At 62.1% G+C, this 17,841-nt stretch overlaps 1 protein-coding gene across 1 annotated transcript; it reads left to right on the top strand.

Annotated features, from left to right (window-relative positions):
- Positions 1–339: 339 nt before the first annotated feature.
- On the top strand, positions 340–12,310 carry SIK1 (salt inducible kinase 1). The gene is made up of 14 exons (XM_077879345.1): positions 340–455; positions 1,622–1,792; positions 2,146–2,262; positions 4,790–4,853; positions 5,029–5,190; positions 5,344–5,468; positions 5,571–5,694; positions 6,280–6,503; positions 6,790–6,939; positions 7,358–7,480; positions 7,599–7,815; positions 8,361–8,639; positions 9,163–9,397; positions 9,845–12,310. The coding sequence occupies exons 2-14, from the start codon at positions 1,637–1,639 to the stop codon at positions 10,188–10,190; spliced, it is 2,322 nt and encodes a 773-aa protein (XP_077735471.1). The 5' UTR covers positions 340–455; positions 1,622–1,636; the 3' UTR covers positions 10,191–12,310.
- The last annotated feature ends 5,531 nt before the right edge of the window (positions 12,311–17,841 follow it).

Below are 17,841 nucleotides of genomic sequence, written 5' to 3'. Positions count from 1 at the left end.
CGGCCGGCGCCCCTGACGTCACCGCCCCGCGGTCGCCAGGGCGACGGCCCCATCAGCGCGCGCGTCAGAGCCGCCGGTCTCTTGGCAACGGCCCGATCTCCCGCTCTCCCTGCGCCTGGCCCGCGGCCGCGCGTCGCTCTGGCGTCAAAGCGACGTCAATGGGGCTGTAGCGCTCCGGCGGCGGCGGCGGCGGGGGGCGGGGCCTGGGCGGCGGGGGCGGGGCCGGGGCGGGCCGGGGCGGGGCGGGCGGCGGGCGGCGCGTGCGGCCCGAGCGCGCGGCGCGGCCCCAGAGCTGACATGCGGCGCGGCCCGGGCGGCGGCGGCGGCGGCGGTGGCGGCGGCCCGAGCAGCAGGCGGCCGAGCAGCAGGCGCCCGAGCAGCGCGAGCGGCCGAGCGGGCGGCGGGGGCCGCGGGGACAGCGGCGGCGCGGCCTCGGCGCTCGCGGGGCGGCGGAGGTGAGGCTGCGGCGCGGGCGGAGCGGCCGAGTGTGCGCTCGGGGCGGCGGGGCCGGGGCTCCGGGGCTCTGGTTCCCGCCGCCGCGCCGGGCTCCGGGGCCCGTAGGGGCGGCGCGGGGCTCGCGGACCCGGACGCCTCCCGCCCCGCCGCCGCTGGGCTCCCCTTTGTTGGGCGGCGGGCGGGGGGGCGCGGGAGCGGGTCAGCGGCCCCGGGGGCTCCGGGGATGGAGCCGACCGCGGGCGGCGGGCGGGGAGGGGGTCCGGGTCTCCCGCGGGGCCGGGGGCTCGGGGGTCGGGATGGAGCCGACCGCGGGCGGCGGGCGGGGTGGGTCCGGGTCCCCCGCGGGGCCGGGGGCTCCGGGGTTGGGATGGAGCCGACCGCGGGCGGCGGGCGGGGGTGGGTCCGGGTCCCCCGCGGGGCCGGGGGCTCCGGGGTTGGGTTGGAGCCGACCGCGGGCGGCGGGCGGGGGGATCCGGGCGCCCCGCCGGGCTGGGGGATCGGGCTCGGGATGGGGCGGACCGCGGGCGGTGGGCGGGGGGTGGGTCGGGGCGCCCCGCGGGGCCGGGGGTCTTGGAGCTCGGGATGGAGCCGACCGCGGGCGGCGGGCGGGGGTGGGTCTGGGTCCCCCAAGAGGTTAGGGGATCCGGGGTCGGGATGGAGCCGACCGCGGGCGGCGGGCGGGGGTGGGTCCGGGTCCCCCAAGGGGTTAGGGGATCGGGGGTCGGGATGGAGCCGACCGCGGGCGGCGGGCGGGGGTGGGTCCGGGTCCCCCGCGGGGCCGGGGGTCTTGGAGCTCGGGATGGAGCCGACCGCGGGCGGCGGGCGGGGTGGGTCCGGGTCCCCCAAGAGGTTAGGGGATCGGGGGTCGGGATGGAGCCGACCGCGGGCGGCGGGCGGGGGTGGGTCCGGGTCCCCCGCGGGGCCGGGGGTCTTGGAGCTCGGGATGGAGCCGACCGCGGGCGGCGGGCGGGGGTGGGGCCGGGTCCCCCGCGGGGCCGGGGGTCTTGGAGCTCAGGATGGAGCCGACCGCGGGCGGCGGGCGGGGGTGGGGCCGGGGGTCTTGGGGACGGAGTGGAGCGGCCCGGGCGTCGGGGCGGGGCGTAGCAGAGGGCGGGGCCGGGGCAGGGCTGGGTCGGGGTCCGCGCTGAGCGCCCGTGGCCCGCAGGTGCAGCGCGGAGCCATGGTGATCATGTCCGAGTTGAGCGCGGCCCCCGCGGGCTCCGGCCCGGGCCAGCAGAAGCCCCTGCGGGTGGGCTTCTACGACGTGGAGCGGACCCTGGGCAAGGGCAACTTCGCGGTGGTGAAGCTGGCCCGCCATCGAGTCACCAAAACCCAGGTGCGTGGGGGGGGAGAGCATCCTGGGGGCCGCTCGCAGAGTCCCTGTCCTTGGGGTTCATGTGGGGTGTCTCAGCGCTGACAGTTCCACAAAGAGAAGATGCTTTAGATTATGATTCTGAGTGATTTGTATAGGTATTAGGGGACAGCAGACAGTAATGACCAGATAACCCAGGGTTGCCCTGCCCGTTTAAACACTATTAATGGTTACTTTGGTTATTCCTTATTACCCCCCCCCAAACTTTTGGTGACCCTTTGGGGACATAAAGTGTTTTTGAGATTAAGCTGCAAAATACATGACATATAAATGGAAGGTTGTTTTTTTTTTTAAATATCCTTTCTTTTAAATTGTAGGTTGCAATAAAAATAATTGATAAAACCCGATTAGATTCAAGCAATTTGGAGAAAATATATCGTGAGGTTCAGATCATGAAGCTTCTGAATCATCCTCATATCATAAAGCTTTATCAGGTAAGGACTCCAGTTTGCCTTTTGCTGTTATGTCCGGCAAGTGCATTAGTTTCAAGAATAAGTCTGCAGTTTCTCAATCTTGCTCCTCTTTGGCTACATGTGGCAGTCTGGGAGTTGGTTGTGTAGGGTAAATAGATCGATTTTTGTGAGCTCTTCAGATGTATTTCCAATTATTTTCTTGCTTTTGGGTCGTAACTGAGATTTGCCTCATTAGAATTTTATTTAGTCTTGTCATTCATTCCGGTTTTAGATGCGTAGAGGTTGGTTGTTTACATTTAGTTTACTATGAAAACAACCAACCAGATCAATGTATTGCCACAAGTCAAACATTTAGCGGAGAAGGACAGATTTTAGTGCAACGAGACACTTCCGCCTTTGGAGATAATTATTAAACTTTAAAACTGGCTGCTCTTACCGGCTTCTGTAAACTTGCAACGGCAGCATTGAGCACTCATCTTCCCATTTAAACTCTCCCATCAGAGACTGGAGAGATGAAAATACCTTCGCCGTGGTGAAAGTGGGGAACTTGACATTTAATCCACATTAAGAACATGCCTCACCCTGTCCCGCCTGTTGGTTTGTTCTGTGACTTTATTTTTGTTATCGTGTTGAAACTAATACATTATAGCTTTGGAGTATGGGCGTTGATTGAATTAGGACAGCAAAGCCGAGCGGTCTCGTTGGCAGCCGCCCGCTGGTGCAGGTGAGGGGGGCCTGCTCGCAGAGGAGGAGTTCCTTGCACGTCCTCAGTAGTGTCCCATCCAGTTGTGTTGGCTGTTAAGTTCCTTTCGGTGTTGGTCATGGAGGCCTTGAATCTGGGATGAATATGGCCCCGTGTGTGTGTGTGTGTGCACACGCGTGTCCAGTTGGCAAGCCTGGATGTCCAGTGTGATAGGAGAGGAATCAGAATAGAAACTATGCCACGGAAGCAGCGTCACCCGAGCTTGTGTCCCCCTGAATGACAGTTTACTCAGAGTCATTAAGTGCGGCGCTCCCGTCACCATCCACCCGGCTTGTGTTTTGTTTCTGTGTCATTTTTCAGTTGTGCTGCTTTGATAAGAGGTTTCCTCATGGTCACTGATGTCAGCGTCTGAGAAATGTGCCTGGCCTGTTTCCGCAGGAGTGGGCTGAACCCTGTTTTTGACTTTGCTGGAGGGATGAGCCAGCGTGCACCTTCCTGGTCTTCCTGTCCCTCCGCTGACCCATTGTGTGGAGCAGCCCAGTTAGACGGCGCGCTGCCCGCGTCATCAGAGTTAGAGGTCCTTTCGGGGCGAGGCTGCTCGCTGCTCCCCGGGGGGTCGGGCTGGGAGGGGATAGGCTTCCGTGGGACAGCCACGCATGTCCGTCCCCGGGTTCTGACACGGTGTGTACTTCTCATCCAGCTGGCCCAGGCCCCACAGCCTCGGGGGAGTCACTTCCCTCTTGCCTTGAGGATTTCTGAAACTCAAAACCCGTTTGCTCTCCTCCGTCCCTCTCTTTAGCTGAGGACAGGGACAAACCGTGGTCTCACCCGCGACTCTGCCGCACGCACTGAGCGCCAGGGTGGTTAAAACTTGCCCTGGTTTCACGTTCTTGTTAGACTTAACGGCTGCATGCAGTTGTCTTTAAAGTGTCTTTTTTGAGGAACAACTGCATTTCGAACCTGAAAGCAGTCTGTTCCTGTAAGAATGTATTGTCCCTGTGTCTCCCTCCAAGAGATTTTATTTTATTATTTAAGATTTTTTTATTTATTCATGAGAGACACAGAGAGAGAGAGGCAGAGACCTAGGCAGGGGGAGAAGCAGGCTCCATGCAGGGAGCCAGACGGGGGACTTGACCCCGGGTCCCCAGGATCAGGCCCTGGGCCGAAGGCAGGCACGAAATCTCTGAGACCCCCCGGGGCCCCGCTCTGAGAGATTTTAAAATACAGGGACGTGACTTGGTTTTACAGATTAATTCTACCTTGTTTCCTAATTAGTTAGATTTGAAGCTCTTTTAAAAATTGTTTTCAAAGCGAGATAAAATTCTCGTAAGTGAGCCCAGAGGGTGTATGTGACCTTGGCTGTTGCTATTGACACACACCTACGGGGTGCTGCTCGCTGGCCGCTGCGGCTCGCTTACCTGGCCGGGCGGCTTCCCAGCCCCTAAGTGATCGCGTGGCCAGCGCAGGTGGGGAGGGGGGGTCTGCTATCTATTATTCAGCTGGTACTGGCCCCCGGCCTGACGCACTGCTGCTCGCAATGCTGCTCGGCGGCGTCCGCGCGTCTGAGGCCTCAGGGCAGGCGGGGCAGGTGCGTTGGGCTTCCAGTGCGTCAGGCCGGGCAGGCTGATGGAGAATTCCCCTCCGACGTTTTCTATTCTTTTCCTGAATAGGAACCCCCATCTTTGTTCCTCTAAGGCAGAAGTGTTTATTTTCTTTCCTTTTTCAAGATAATGGATGCACTCATGCTGGGGAAGTTAAAAATTTACTGGGGTTCAAGTGGATTATTTATACCACTGGTATGTTCCCTTTCCGTGTGGTTCAGCGTTCGGTCTTTTGTGCTTTTAGGTTATGGAAACAAAGGATATGCTTTACATTGTCACCGAGTTCGCCAAAAATGGAGAAATGTTTGGTAAGCCACACCTATTTCAGTATCTGTTGACGACAGACGTGTAACTTGTCAGGAATCCCTCTGCGGGCCCTTGGGTCCGCCCATCTTACGAGTCCACAGTGCTCTTCAGTTGTGCCCCACGGGGTGGCCAGACCCTTGGATTTTAGGGCTATAGCTTTGTTTGGTCGCTCCACAGATTATTTGACTTCCAACGGGCACCTCAGCGAGAATGAGGCACGCAAGAAGTTCTGGCAGATTCTCTCGGCCGTCGAGTACTGCCACAGCCACCACATTGTTCACCGGGACCTCAAGACCGAGAACCTGCTGCTGGACGGCAGCATGGACATCAAGCTGGCAGGCAAGGCGTCCGCAGCCCGGGCAGTGCCGACCTGCAGGGGCGAGGGGTGGCGGGCGCAGGCCTCCGAGGGCCCTCCTTGCTCACCGTGCATTGGGCTTTGTAGCCTGGGCCCTGCCCTTCGCCCTGTGACCTCACTGTTTTCTCATCCCACAGATTTTGGGTTTGGGAACTTCTACAAGTCTGGAGAGCCGCTGTCCACGTGGTGTGGGAGCCCCCCATACGCCGCCCCGGAGGTCTTTGAGGGCAAGGAGTACGAAGGCCCCCAGCTCGACATCTGGGTAGGAGCCCGTGTGCACGGCGCGTGTCAGACGCCCGGACTCTAGTTAACGGCTAAGTGTTCTGGGGCGCGGGCCTGACTCGCGACGTGTTGCCCTTTGCAGAGCCTTGGCGTCGTGCTGTACGTCCTGGTCTGCGGCTCGCTCCCCTTCGATGGGCCCAACTTGCCGGCTCTGCGGCAGCGGGTGCTGGAGGGCCGCTTCCGCATCCCCTTCTTCATGTCTCAGGGTAGGCACCGCCAGCCGTCTCCCCCGCCAGCTGCTGGGACTGTTGGGTAACCGGGATGCGAGTTTGGGAGAGGAGGGAGGAATTTATTTCCTGAAATGCCTGCCTGACTGTGTCTGAGCGTGCCGTCAGGTCCGTGAATCAGCCCCGTGTTCCCGTGGGGTGTTTACAAGCTGCCCGCAACTGAAACCCAACCCACTGGGTGTTTCCTCAGTGCCCTACTTACAGGGCAGGCGGTGCCTGGGCTCTGCTGCCCCCCGAGAGGGCCTAGTCCTGGGTCCCCGCCGGCCCCGGATCTGGGGACGCTGGCCTGCTCACTGGGGATCTAAGTGGTCCCCTGTCTGGCAGGCTAGCAGGACCGCGTGCCCCCAGGGGCCCGGCCCCTCCACCCCTGGCTCTCCTCGCCGACAGGTTGAGCTGACCGCCCAGGCCGCTGCTCTTGGTCCCGGTGTTCTCTAGGAGAACCACTCGTCTGTCCGCCCTCAGGAAGGGAGTCTCGTCCCCAGCAGGCTGCCATGGGGCCGGGTGGGGGTGGGGGCGTGTGCGCAGGTGCCACGCCGGGCTCAGCAGGCCTCCCTCGTCCCCCAGACTGCGAGACGCTGATCCGCCGCATGCTGGTGGTGGACCCCACCAAGCGCATCACCATCGCCCAGATTCGGCAGCACAGGTGGATGCAGGCTGACCCCTCCGTGCCACGGCAGGCCTGCCCGGCCCTCTCCGCGCTCAGCTACAACTCCAACCTGGGCCACTATGACGAGCAGGTGTTGGGCATCATGCACACCCTGGGCATCGACCGGCAGAGGACGGTGGAGGTGAGGGCCCGCCGCGCCCCTGCCCCGCGCACTTTGACGGGAGAGGCGCTGGTTGCGAGGAGAAGCAGGCACTAGCCCGAGGAGTTAAAACGGGAACAGGGGTAATTTAAGGGCCAGCTGTCCACTCCTCTGAGGGATATTCTCGGCCACCCCAGAATAACCCTGGGAACAGGCTCGTCAGGAGCCTCAGCCACTCGGTGAGCGCAGGGAGGCACCACCCCCATGCGGGCGGCTGCACCCCACTCCCGCTGGCCTCGCTCTGACCCCACCTCTCCGCCTCCCCCAGTCCCTGCAGAACAGCAGCTACAACCACTTTGCCGCCATCTATTACCTCCTCCTCGAGCGGCTGAAGGAGTATCGGCACACGCAGCCGTCGGCCCGGCCCGGCCCCGCCCGGCAGCAGAGGCCCAGGAGCTCAGATCTCAGCGGCTTCGAGGTGGGGGAGCAGTGTCCTTCGAGCTCTGCCTTGGACTGCGCCCCCGCCCCCGCCCCCGCCCCAGCTACAGATCCCTCGCTCCGAGGGCCTGGGAACGGGAGGCCGAACGGCCGCCCCCAGGTCACGGCCCCTGCCCGTTAGGCGTGGGGAGGGGGGTCCTGTGTGAGCCGCGGACCAGAGGCGGGCCTGGCGGCTCTGCCGAGCTCAGGCACCACCCTGTGGCCACCTGTCCCTTAACTGTCTCCGCTCTGGCTTCTTGACCCCGTCCCCTGGCACCCTGGGCAGTGTGGCCTCGGGGAAGCCCAGTCAGCTAGCACCTGGTGTCTGCAAGCCCCCAGCAAAGCCAGCGGGGCCTCCTCATGGCGCCGCAGAGCCACCTCCCTGTCCCTGACGGCGTCTGTCCTCTGCTCGCCCACAGGTGCCTCAGGAAGCCTTCTCCGGTGACCCTTTCCGATCCTCCCTGCTGTGTCCTCAGCCCCAGGCCTTGGGGCCATCTGTCCTGCACGCCGACACGGACTGTGACCCCCTGAGCTCGCTCCAGGTGTGTGGCTTACCCTGGGCTGCCGTTGGGGCGGGGGGGCTTCTCCCAGCTGTAGTGCCGGTGGCACCCAGGCCCCACGAGCCCCAGAAGTCACTGGATCGTGTCTGTCCCTTCCCAGCCCTTGCTTTTCCCCCTGGACGCCAACTGCAACGGGGTGTTCCGGCACCGACCCATCTCCCCCAATGGCCTGCTGGACGCGCCCATCAGTGAGGAGGTCGGGCAGGCCCCAGGCCTAGAGGAGGAGCGGGAGGCACAGAAGCCCCCGTCTGGCAGCACCGCCCGGAGGCACACGCTGGCCGAGGTCTCCACCTGCTTCTCCCCGTGCGCCCCTCCGTGTAAGTGTCCCCGTGGGCCAGGGACGTGGGCCTGGAGCTCAGCCCCGGGGTCAAGTTTACGGTTGAGGTTCCCGCCAACTCGTGTGAAGCGTGCCCTTGTTGCAGGGCAGCTTCTGCTTACACTGGTCCAGATTTGTCATTTGTTTAACCCCCGAGGCCGCGTGTGACCCTCCAGGGGCAGAAGGGTGTGGGGCTTAGCTGCCCCCCGGGTGTCTGGAGGGCAGGTCCTCCGTCCAGGCCCTGCATGACCTACATGAGCCCCCACTCAGCCGCGGGGGAAGCTGCACCGTTACGGTGGTGGCTCAGACTCTGGTAGCCTCCGGCCATCACAGACCCCGCCCAGCACGGCTGTCCGGCCTGACGTCAGGCCCCATGGGCCACCCACGGGCCGGGGAGAGGCCGCACCAGGCATGGAGGAGGTGTCCATGCCCATTCCTCTCAGCCGTGGCCACAGCAGATTGCCAGTGAGAACTATGGGGTGCTGGGGGCCGCTTCTGACCTTGGGGAGCGTCCGGGGCCCCCCTAAGCACGTGCTTCTCCCACAGGTATAGTCATTTCCTCGTCCACCGCGAGCCCTTCGGAGGGCACCAGCTCCGACAGCTGTCTGACCTTCTCGGCAGGCGACGGCCCGGGAGCACTCAGCGGACGCCTGGCTGCTCAGGGGCTGGTCGGCACCTGCTCCCCTCTCAGACTGGCCTCACCGCTCCTGGGGGCCCAGTCAGCCACTCCAGTGCTGCAGGCTCAGGGGGCCCCGGGAGGGGTCACTCTGCTCCCCATCAGCTTCCAGGAAGGCCGGAGGGCGTCAGACACCTCGCTCACTCAAGGTGGGTTCCCCTTTCACGCACACTCCTGCCTTTCCCGGAAGATGCTCTGTGGCCCTGGGGGGCATCACAGTCCTGGCGCAGCCCAGCTGGGTGAGCAGCAGTCTCCTGGGGTGAACTCAGTCTCCCGGGGGCTGGTCCTAAAAGCCCAGGGGACGCCAGGATGCCCAGCAGTTCCTGACCTGCAGGAGGCAGCTCCCCTTGCCCGCCCAGGCTCGCTCCCTGTTCCAAGGCGCCACACGTGCCCTCCTTCCACAAGGGACCCCCTGTCTGCCCAGACTCCTAGCTGCACCCCTGGGTTGGGGCTGCTGCTCCAAATCAAACAAAGATGACTTAGCCTCGAGGGGGCTGTAGTAAGAAGTGACCGGGTGACCGGAGAGGAGCCGTGAGCCCCGCAGGAAAGCGTGCCATCGACCTACCCCATCGTGTTTGCACCGGATCCCTCCTTAGGGCTCCCCCAGGTCTGCAAACCCTCACTCGCCCTGGGACGGAGATCCACTGACCAGCCTGGTTTTGCTCCCCGCAGGGCTGAAAGCCTTCCGGCAGCAGCTGAGGAAGAACGCGAGGACCAAAGGGCTCCTGGGTCTCAACAAGATCAAGGGGCTGGCTCGCCAGGTGTGCCAGCCCTCCTCCTCCAGCCGGGCCACCAGGGGCGGCCTGAGCGCCTTCCAGCTGCCCACACAGAGCCTGGGCCTGCACGGCAGTGGGCCCAGCAGCCGGGAGGGCCGGAGCCCCCTGGAAGAGGTGCTGCACCAGCAGAGGTACGCCCGCTTGGCGCCCGCCACCCTCGCCGCGGTAGGCCTTGCGCACCGCTGGGTTTCTTGAGCCACCTTAGCTCCTGAGCCTGTCCCCTGTGCGTGTAATCAGATGCAGGGCGTGGGGAGGACTGCGGGGGGCAGGGGGCCTGCTTCCCTGTAGGTGGTGACGGAGGTGGGAGCCGCCAGGTGCCCTTGCTTTGAAGCCCGCCCGCCTGTTGGGGGGGACGGAGGGGGCAGGGAGTGAGCGTGTCACGTCTGGGCGGCATCTCTGAGCCGCTGCAAAAGCGAGCTGCGGAAATGTCAGGACTGCTCGGGGGATCGTCACACACGGCATTTCACGTAGTGAGCAGCGACGGGGCAGCCCTTTGGGCCAGTGGCAGCACTTGCGGGGGGCGCAGCGGGCAGAGCGGCAGTGACCTGTTCTCCCTCCCGCCCCCTCGCGTCCCGCAGGTTGCTCCAGCTGCAGCACCACCCGGCAGGGCCCCCCGGCTGCCAGCAGGCCACCCCGCTGGTCCTCGCCCCGTGTGACGGCGCCCTCCTTGTGTCGGGACTCCAGAAGGAGCTGGGGCTGGGGCCCGGCCCGCTGCTGCCCCCCCATCTCCTGCACGCCGGCGGCTCCCCGGTGGCATCGGCGGCCCGGCTGCTGGACACCCACCTGCACATCAGCCACACCGTGGCCCCCCGTCCCGCCGCCACGCTGCCCCCCGGCTTTGTGGCCACGGGGCTCCCGCAGGGGGACTGTGAGATGGAGGACCTGACCGCGGGCCAGCTGGGCACGTTCGTGCTGGTGCAGTGAGCACCCCGCCCCTGCCTCCGCCTCCGCTCGGGCCGCCGGCCCTTCGAAGCAATAATTTCAGAGGATGTGAAGATGTTTCCGGACTCGAAGCCAATACGTTTCTAGAAGCGAAACAAGCAATACGTTTGGTGTTTTGGCTTTTTAGTTTATTTTTTGTTTGATTTTTGGTTTGTTTGTTTTTTTTTTTCCTTGCACTGAGCAGATGTAACTCTGAGTAGGGCCTGGAAACTTTCTGAAGAAAAATAATAATCGAGGGGCGTGTCGGGGTGGGTGGACGGGAAGGGGAAGGAGGGCGGCGGGGCGCAGGCGGCCGGCTCGGCTGGGCTGGCCAGCGCCACCACGGTCGGTCGGGGGCGGCGGGAGGGGACCTCGGGGGCCACGGAGGGCTTGCCTCGGAAGAAACCGCGCGTGAGCCGCGTGTCCATCATGTGTGTGCCTGTGAGTGTTTAGCATCCTCTTTTATTTTTAGTTAACAATTCTCCACTTCCCGAAACATTTACGCTTCAGAGTGAGAACTGTGAACTTTCTGCTTTACGCATCCGTTTTTTTTTGTTTTTTTTTGTTTTTTAAAAAAAAAGCTCTGTTGGCCAGCCCAGGAGAAAATAATCTACAAATTCCTGGAATTCTCCACCCTGAAATCAGAACCCCAAGGACGTTTTTGTTTTTGTTTTTTTCCCTTATTTTAGATGAGAACTTGTATCCACTGCTCGAGAGTCAGGTTTCCGGGATTCTTCAGAAGAGCCACGGGAAGAAACTGGCAGGGGTGGGTGACTGTGAGGCTGGGACTCCGGCCCCGGGGCGCAGGGCCCAGATCCCCCGCGTGCCTTGGAGGGCCCTAGACGTTTCTTCCCGCTGCCCATCTTATTTCCGCTGCTAATTAAGTTTTTACGCATTTCATTATCAGGGTCCAAAAAGAACAACCGACTGGGGTGGGGGACGTGCAATACGGCAGGGGCGGTTGTCGGGTGGGGGTCGGGGGTCGGGGGCCCCCACCTGCCCGCGGCCGGCTCGTGGTTCCAGGGGTGGCCCTGCCTTCTCCAGGCCTCACGCGTGTCAGGCTTCCTTTCGTTCAAGAGAATGAAACGAGAGGTCGGATCAGTGTTGTTCAAGCTCTGTTCCTTTTTTAAAGCAAACGTTGTACATGTATATAAATAGGAGACAAATATACACTACTTATTTTTTATATTTTTTACTACACTCTTTTGTGTTCCTGGTTTCAATTTTCCTCTCTGGTTAACGTGACAAAGCGCCAGCACCGGGTCGGCATGGAGGAGGGCGACGAGGTGCGCCCTTCCCCTGGCAGGTGATCTCAGGTGGCTGCTGGGTCAGTCGCGCGCCACCCGAGTGGAGCGACGCGAGCGGCTGCTGCACGCCCTCCGCGCCCGGCGGTCCCCAAGCCCTTACCGGCGACCCAGGTGCCTTCAGCTCACTCTGGCTCTTACGCCCTACAGTATTAACAGGGGGAAAGGTGGGCATTTGTAGAAGCCAAAGACTGCCCGGGGCTCCTCGCGGGCAGGGAGGCCGCGGGGGGCGCGCCCGGGTCTGTGCACCTGCCCAGCTTGCTGCTACCGGCCCTCCGGCCGCCGCTACTGCCCTGTGGCTGTCGCAAGAGTCGGGGAGGGGACTGTCCTCGTGCCTGGCCGCAGAGAAATCACCAAAGCCTCCTGCTGGCTCGGAGAGAGGGTCGGGGTGCCCGGGCCTGCGGGGCCGCCGAGGCCGCACGGCTGACTCCCCACCAAGCCGCTCCCCTGTTCTACTCCTCGCTGTTCTAACGCCGCAGATCAAAGGCCTCAGAACCATGACAAGCACTTTACTTTCACGGAGGTTTTCTTTCTTGCTGTGAGCCGTGTGTCTCTGCGTCTCGTGTGTAGGCGTGTGCGACGTGTGTTTTGTAGTTTCCCCCCACGGCGCCGTGGGGCAGGCTGGGCGCCTGTTTATAGGCACTACGTGATCTGAGATGTATATAGTCTGTTTTTTTTTTTTTACCATAACTGATTTAATTATTTTATTTCTTATGTTCACATGAGAAATGTATGCCAAAATGATTAGTGGGTGTATGTTTTTTAATTTAATATTTAAATAAAATATTTGGGGGAACAAACCCTCGACCTTTCCCCGTGGCTCGTGTCTGTGGGAGTGCCTTCCTTCCGAGCCGCGTCCTCCAGCCTCCACTCAGGTTTCACATCTTAAAGGAGGGGGACACGGCGCCGGCTCCTGCATCGGCCTGGCCTCGAGGAGCCGGTGGCCCCCCGGCAGCAGCCACAGCCTCCTCCCCTGCCCTGAGGTGGGAACCCACCTGCTGCTGAGCGGGGCGGGTCAGGGCCTGGAGCTCAGTGCACCCTGGCCTTGCTGGTGGTTCCTGCTGCCTGCCCGGCGCGGTGGGTGTGGGTGCTGAGTGGTGGGCATGGGTGCTGGGTACTGGGCACAGATGCTGGGTGCTGGGCATGGGTGCTGGGCATGGGTGCTGGGTGCTGGGCATGGGTGGCGGACACGGGTGGTGGCAATAGGCTCTACGAACCTGGCGAGCATGTCACAGCCCCGTCCATCCTCCGCCGGCCCTTCCCCTCCCGGGGCGCCGCTCACCCCTTCCCCCTTCCCCCCTATTGCTCTGTGAATCCACTTGTGAGTCAAGGGTTTGGAAGACTCTCACGGCCAATCGCTCCCAGTCTCTTAAAATCGACTTTCCTGAGTCCCAGCAATGGGGTGGACGCGGCCGCCAGACAACAAAGGGAATCTCCTCGTTTTGACTCCCTGGCAAATATTTTTTGGTTGAAAAGTTCTTCAGTCTCTTCCACGCACCGGGATGGCCCTTATCAAAAGAACGTCAACGTGCTGGGGAACTGGAGCGCGGCCCGCGGGTCCGTGCACTGCGCGTGGGAAGACCGCGGCCGGCGGAAGGCAGAGACACCCGGCACCCGTGGGACCCCTTCGCTCCCGGCTGCGAGCCAGGGGCCCCCGGGGCGCGCACGGGGAGCAGCACTGGCCGCGGGCAGGAAGGGGGCTCTGACTCCTGCTGGAACGCAGACACCCCTCGAGGACGTTACGCTGAGTGCGGCCGGCCAGGCGCAGGAGGACAGACCCCGAGTGACCCACGTACGTGGGCACCCAGAGTGGCCAGGCCCGCAGAGACAGGAAGGGGGCGCTGGCGTCGGGCCTGGGAAGGGGGCCGGAGTCAGTGCTTCGTGGGTACGGGTCGGTGTGGGGACGAGAGAGAGTTCTGGACACGGGCGGCGGTGAGGGCCAGGTGACGACACAACTGGACTTCACGCCACAGACCTGGACGCTTAACGTGGCCACGATGGTGACTGTCACGTTACGTGTATTTCACCGTAACGAGAAGAAACTGTCTCGGGCGGTGCCCAATGTGAACCGTAGCGTCCCCGTGGTGCATCGGAGAGCGAGAGGACAGCAGGCTGGGACCCGCAGGGTCCTGAGAAACGTCGGGGTCTGTTGGCCGGCCCGGAGATGACAGCACACCTGAGCACCCCTCGGCGGGGCAGCCAGCCCATGGGCGACCACTGCTCTTGCACCGGGTGGCTCCTGGTGCTGCGGGCAGGACCAGCTACAACATCCTGCACGGAGCCGAGGCTCTGGGGGTGGGGAGCTCAGGCTCGATGGCCCCCTGCGCCTGTCCCCAGCCAGGTCCCTGAACGCAGGCTGCACGGTTTCGGGTATGCAGGAGGCCACCACGTGTTGACCTGGTGTGCGGGGCCCTCAGCTCCCCAGCTGAGGGGGCTCCTGGAGGGCCGGCCACGTCCTGTCCCCACACCTGGGGCACCGGGAGCAGCCAGTCATGGGGAGCTCGTGGACAGACGCTGCCAGCTGGGATACCCCACGTACACACTGGGCTTCGGAGTCTGTGGGGGGCTGCCACCACCGTCACCATCTCCATCACCACCACATCACTGTCACCATCACCATCACCATCACTGTCACCATCATCACTACCATCACTGCTACCGTCACCATCACCGTCACTGTAATCACCATCACTGTCACCACCACCGTCACCATCACCATCTCTGTCACCGTCACCATCACCATCACCATCATTAAATAGCTCCTAACTCCGTTGGGCCGGCTCATCTGCTCTGGAATCCTTCCGGCCCCACAGAGCGGGGAAGCCAGCGCAACCGTGGGACTGGGTGAGGCCCGCCGGCGTGTTGGGTTCCCCACCCCTGCTTCTTGCTTTTGCAAGGGCCCCACCCACTCAGGTGTGTCTCCAGGTGTTCACAGTGTGCACAAGCCATTCCTGTTGGGGCCTGGCAAGGCTCAGAGGTGCTTTGGCATGTCCACGGGCACAGGGCTGCTCCACTGAGTGATGAGATTCGGAGAGTTTGTTTCTTGGTCTCCTGGGTGAGGGTCCGGGGGCCGCCCAGAGCCATGACCGCTGCAGACCAAGGGGTGCCTGAGTTCTAGAGTGTGCAAGGTGGAGCCGAGCCCAGCACGCAGAGGAGCATGAGGGCCTAAGAAGGTGGCCTCTGGGGTCAGACACACCTGGGTTTGGTCCCTCGTCTGCAGCTTTCTAGGCCCGTGACCGTGGACAAGGGCTGCATCGTGCACACGGCGAGTGGACCAGCTGGCTCAAGGCTCAGCCACTCGTCTCAGGCCTGTTGTTGAAAATACTGGCTCAGATAGCTTTCTACCTTCACTGGGTGTGTCCCCTTCCAGCCACAGGGCTCACATGTAAAGCCAGGGCTCCTAGGACCCGCCGGATCACAGATCGCGGGCTGTGAGCGGCACACGGGTGTGAACGCACCCCCACAACACAGCAGCCCTGCTGAGGTGCGGTTGGCACACGGAGAGACGCGCCCTCCCCGACCGTGTGGTTCACTGAGCTTTGACCACACATGGATCTGTGGGGCCACCACCAAACCCAGCACACCTGCCCCATGTCCCCCGGAAAGCCCCGGGTCCTCGGCAGGGGCACTTCCTCTTCCCCTGGCCTCCGGCAGCTGCTGGCCTGCTTTCCGTCACTCTGTGGATTAATTGTGCATTTTCTGGAGTTTTCTATGAACCAGCCGTACTGCGTGCGCCCCCCGCCCCGGCCCCCTGCCGTCTGTCCGGCTTCTTTCTCCCGCATCGTGGCGCGGCGGCTGGGCCGGGTGTGGCCACCTCCGGTCCTGAGAGCGCTGCTCCCGCTGGGACGCACCAGGGTTTGGGATGCGCGCACCTGCCGGCGGGCAGCGGGTCGGTCCAGTCTGCGCTGCTACACGTGCGGCCGAGGATGTGCGCCCGAGTCCGTGCGGATGTGTGTCGCTTCTCCGGGGAGAGGGAGGTGCAGTCGCTGCGTCCTACGGCACGATCGCTGTTGGCTTCACAAGAAGCTGCCACACCGCGACCCGAGTGGGCGTCCCAGGTGGCCCTGCACCTTCCCGGCGCTCGGCTCTGGGTGGTGCCCGTCTTTGGGGTTTAGCCACTCCAGGAGGCACAGAGCGGTATCTTACTATGGCTTTATTTGGCATTTATTTTGCATTTTCCTGATGACTAGTGATGTCTAACATCTTTCCATGTGCTTATCGGTGATTCTGTTTTTCAAGTTTATTTAAGCCTTTGCCAATTTTTAATTGGGCCGTTTGCATTCTTATTATTGAGTTGTAGGAACTCTTTATATATTTTGCATGTAAGTTTCTTGTCGTGTGTGCGCCCATACACACGTGTGTATGTATAAACACCTTCACACAGGTGCGCTTACAGATCGGCACAGGTACGTGGGCACACACACATGCACACAGAGTGTTTCTCCCACCTGTGGCTCGCTTGTCACTGGAAGAGAGGAGTTCAGAGTTTTAATTTTTATGAAGTCCCATGTATTTTATCTTTTCTGTTGCTTCTCGTGTCCTAAGAGATCCCTACTCCTCCCCCCACCCCCGCAACGTTGAGAGGACCTCCTGTGCTTCCTTCCAGAAGCTTCTCATGCGTTCGTTCAGCTCTTGGTCCACATCTACAACCCACTTCGAGATTAGTTTCTCCTGCGGTTTGGGGCCGCAGTGCCGGCTCACGTTTTCTCCCTGGGTCTCCAGTCGTCCCAGCACCATTTATGGAAAAGTCTCTCCTCTGCCCCCATGGAGTCAGTTTGAGACATTTGTCAGAAAATCAGCGTCAACGGAAGGGCCTATTTCCGGTCCCTGTTCCGTTCTGCGGAGCTGGACGTCTCTGCCGGGCAGTACCAGGCGGTCTGGATTATTTTATCGTTACAGGCGACGTCTTGGTGAGGCTGGGTAGCGTACATCGTCTAATCCCGCTCTCCTTTCTCGACGTTAGTTTTGCTTTTGCGGGTCCGTATGCATTTTGGAGTCATTGCCGTTCCCTACAAGCTGTTCTGAGTCTGTGTATGTGTGTGGAGTCGGTGTTCATCCTCTCCTGGAGGCCTACGGAGCGCGGCGGCGAGCGTGCACGGGCCGGGGCCGCTGTGGGGGGGCTGTAAGCCGCCCAGCCCGTCTGGTGGCCACACGGAGAGCGATGCAGTCCCCGTTTTATCTGAGCTTTGGAAGTTTGTGTTTTTCAAGACGACGGCACATTTCATCTGGCTCATTGGGTTTATTTCTCGGAGGCTCCCGATCGCCTCCTCGTCTCCTCTTATTGGACCGCAGCGTCGTCTCCTGTCGCGTGGAGCCTCGTGCCGACCAGCACACGGCTTCCTCCGTGGCCGACATGCTGGGTCCCGGTCGCCCGTCTGGCTCTTCACCTCGGGGCTCGCTCTTCCTTGCATGTCCTCTGTGGGGCTGTGTTTTAAATGCTCCATTTCGTCTCCACAAGGAGAGGGGCTGCGGCACCGCCTGGTCCACCTCCCACGGGTCACACTCTGGACACATGGCCACAACCCTCAACGGGGAGGCTGTGGGCTTCAACAAAGCCGCCCACTTTTATCATATTCTTGAGAGCAGTGTTTGCATAAGATTTACGTCACGGTCACAACCATGACACAGGCTTGCAGACCAGCAGACCCCAACAGCTTTCACCAAAGGATACAGAGACGGTCTTAGCGAGGACAGGTGGGCTCCCTTTCCCATGAGCTCCAAACCCGGCACAGAGGTCGGGCCATGTCCATCTGGGGGACTTTGCTTGTTCAGATGGGACTGGAGCAGCCGGCCGGTCATGCTTGGAGGCTGCAGGTCCCTGGCCGTGCTCCGTGGCCCAGCGAGGCTGCAGCCTCTCCAGCCCTTTCTTCCACCTGCCACATGGCTGATGGCAGCACACGCCCCAGGCTGTCGGCGGGGAGGGGGGCGTCCAGGCACGTATGAGCAGAGTGTGACCCGGGGGGACACTGGGCCAGCGTGAGCTGCTGTTTGTTATTCCTCCTACAGAAGCTTCTCCCTGACGATGTGCAGCCTGGCGGCCAAGGTGTCAGTTCCCACCGGGCAGAAGCTTGGGGCTGGGGTTTTGGGCCCAGGTCAGCTGAGCCCCACTTCCAGCCTTGGGGCCTTGATGCACTGCTTGTCCGTGTCCTCTCACTGGCTGATCAGAAGACCCCAAAGAGCACGTGGGGGAAAGAAAGGGGTCCTGGGGTGCGTCCAACCATCCAAATCAGCACTGGGGCAGCCATCCCCGAGCTTGGGCACCTCAAGGTGCAGAGTTGCCCAAAGGCACCTGCGCCAGCCAGTTTCTCCCACCAGCCCCGGCCAGGGATCCTGCTGGCAGTGAGCTGGCC

The sequence above is a fragment of the Canis aureus genome, chromosome 30 (genome assembly GCF_053574225.1).
Source record: "Canis aureus isolate CA01 chromosome 30, VMU_Caureus_v.1.0, whole genome shotgun sequence".
NCBI lineage: Eukaryota > Metazoa > Chordata > Mammalia > Carnivora > Canidae > Canis > Canis aureus.
The sequence above is the reverse complement of the archived record's forward strand: the minus strand, read 5'-3'. Positions and strand labels throughout refer to the sequence as shown.

Excerpts from the sequence above, each read along its gene's own strand:
- SIK1 (XM_077879345.1), top strand. The coding sequence starts at position 1,637 with ATGGTGATCATGTCCGAGTTGAGCGCGGCCCCCGCGGGCTCCGGCCCG. Across the intron at positions 5,469-5,570 it reads GCCCCCAGCTCGACATCTGG|AGCCTTGGCGTCGTGCTGTA; the intron begins GTAGGAGCCCGT and ends TGCCCTTTGCAG. Across the intron at positions 6,504-6,789 it reads ACCGGCAGAGGACGGTGGAG|TCCCTGCAGAACAGCAGCTA; the intron begins GTGAGGGCCCGC and ends CGCCTCCCCCAG.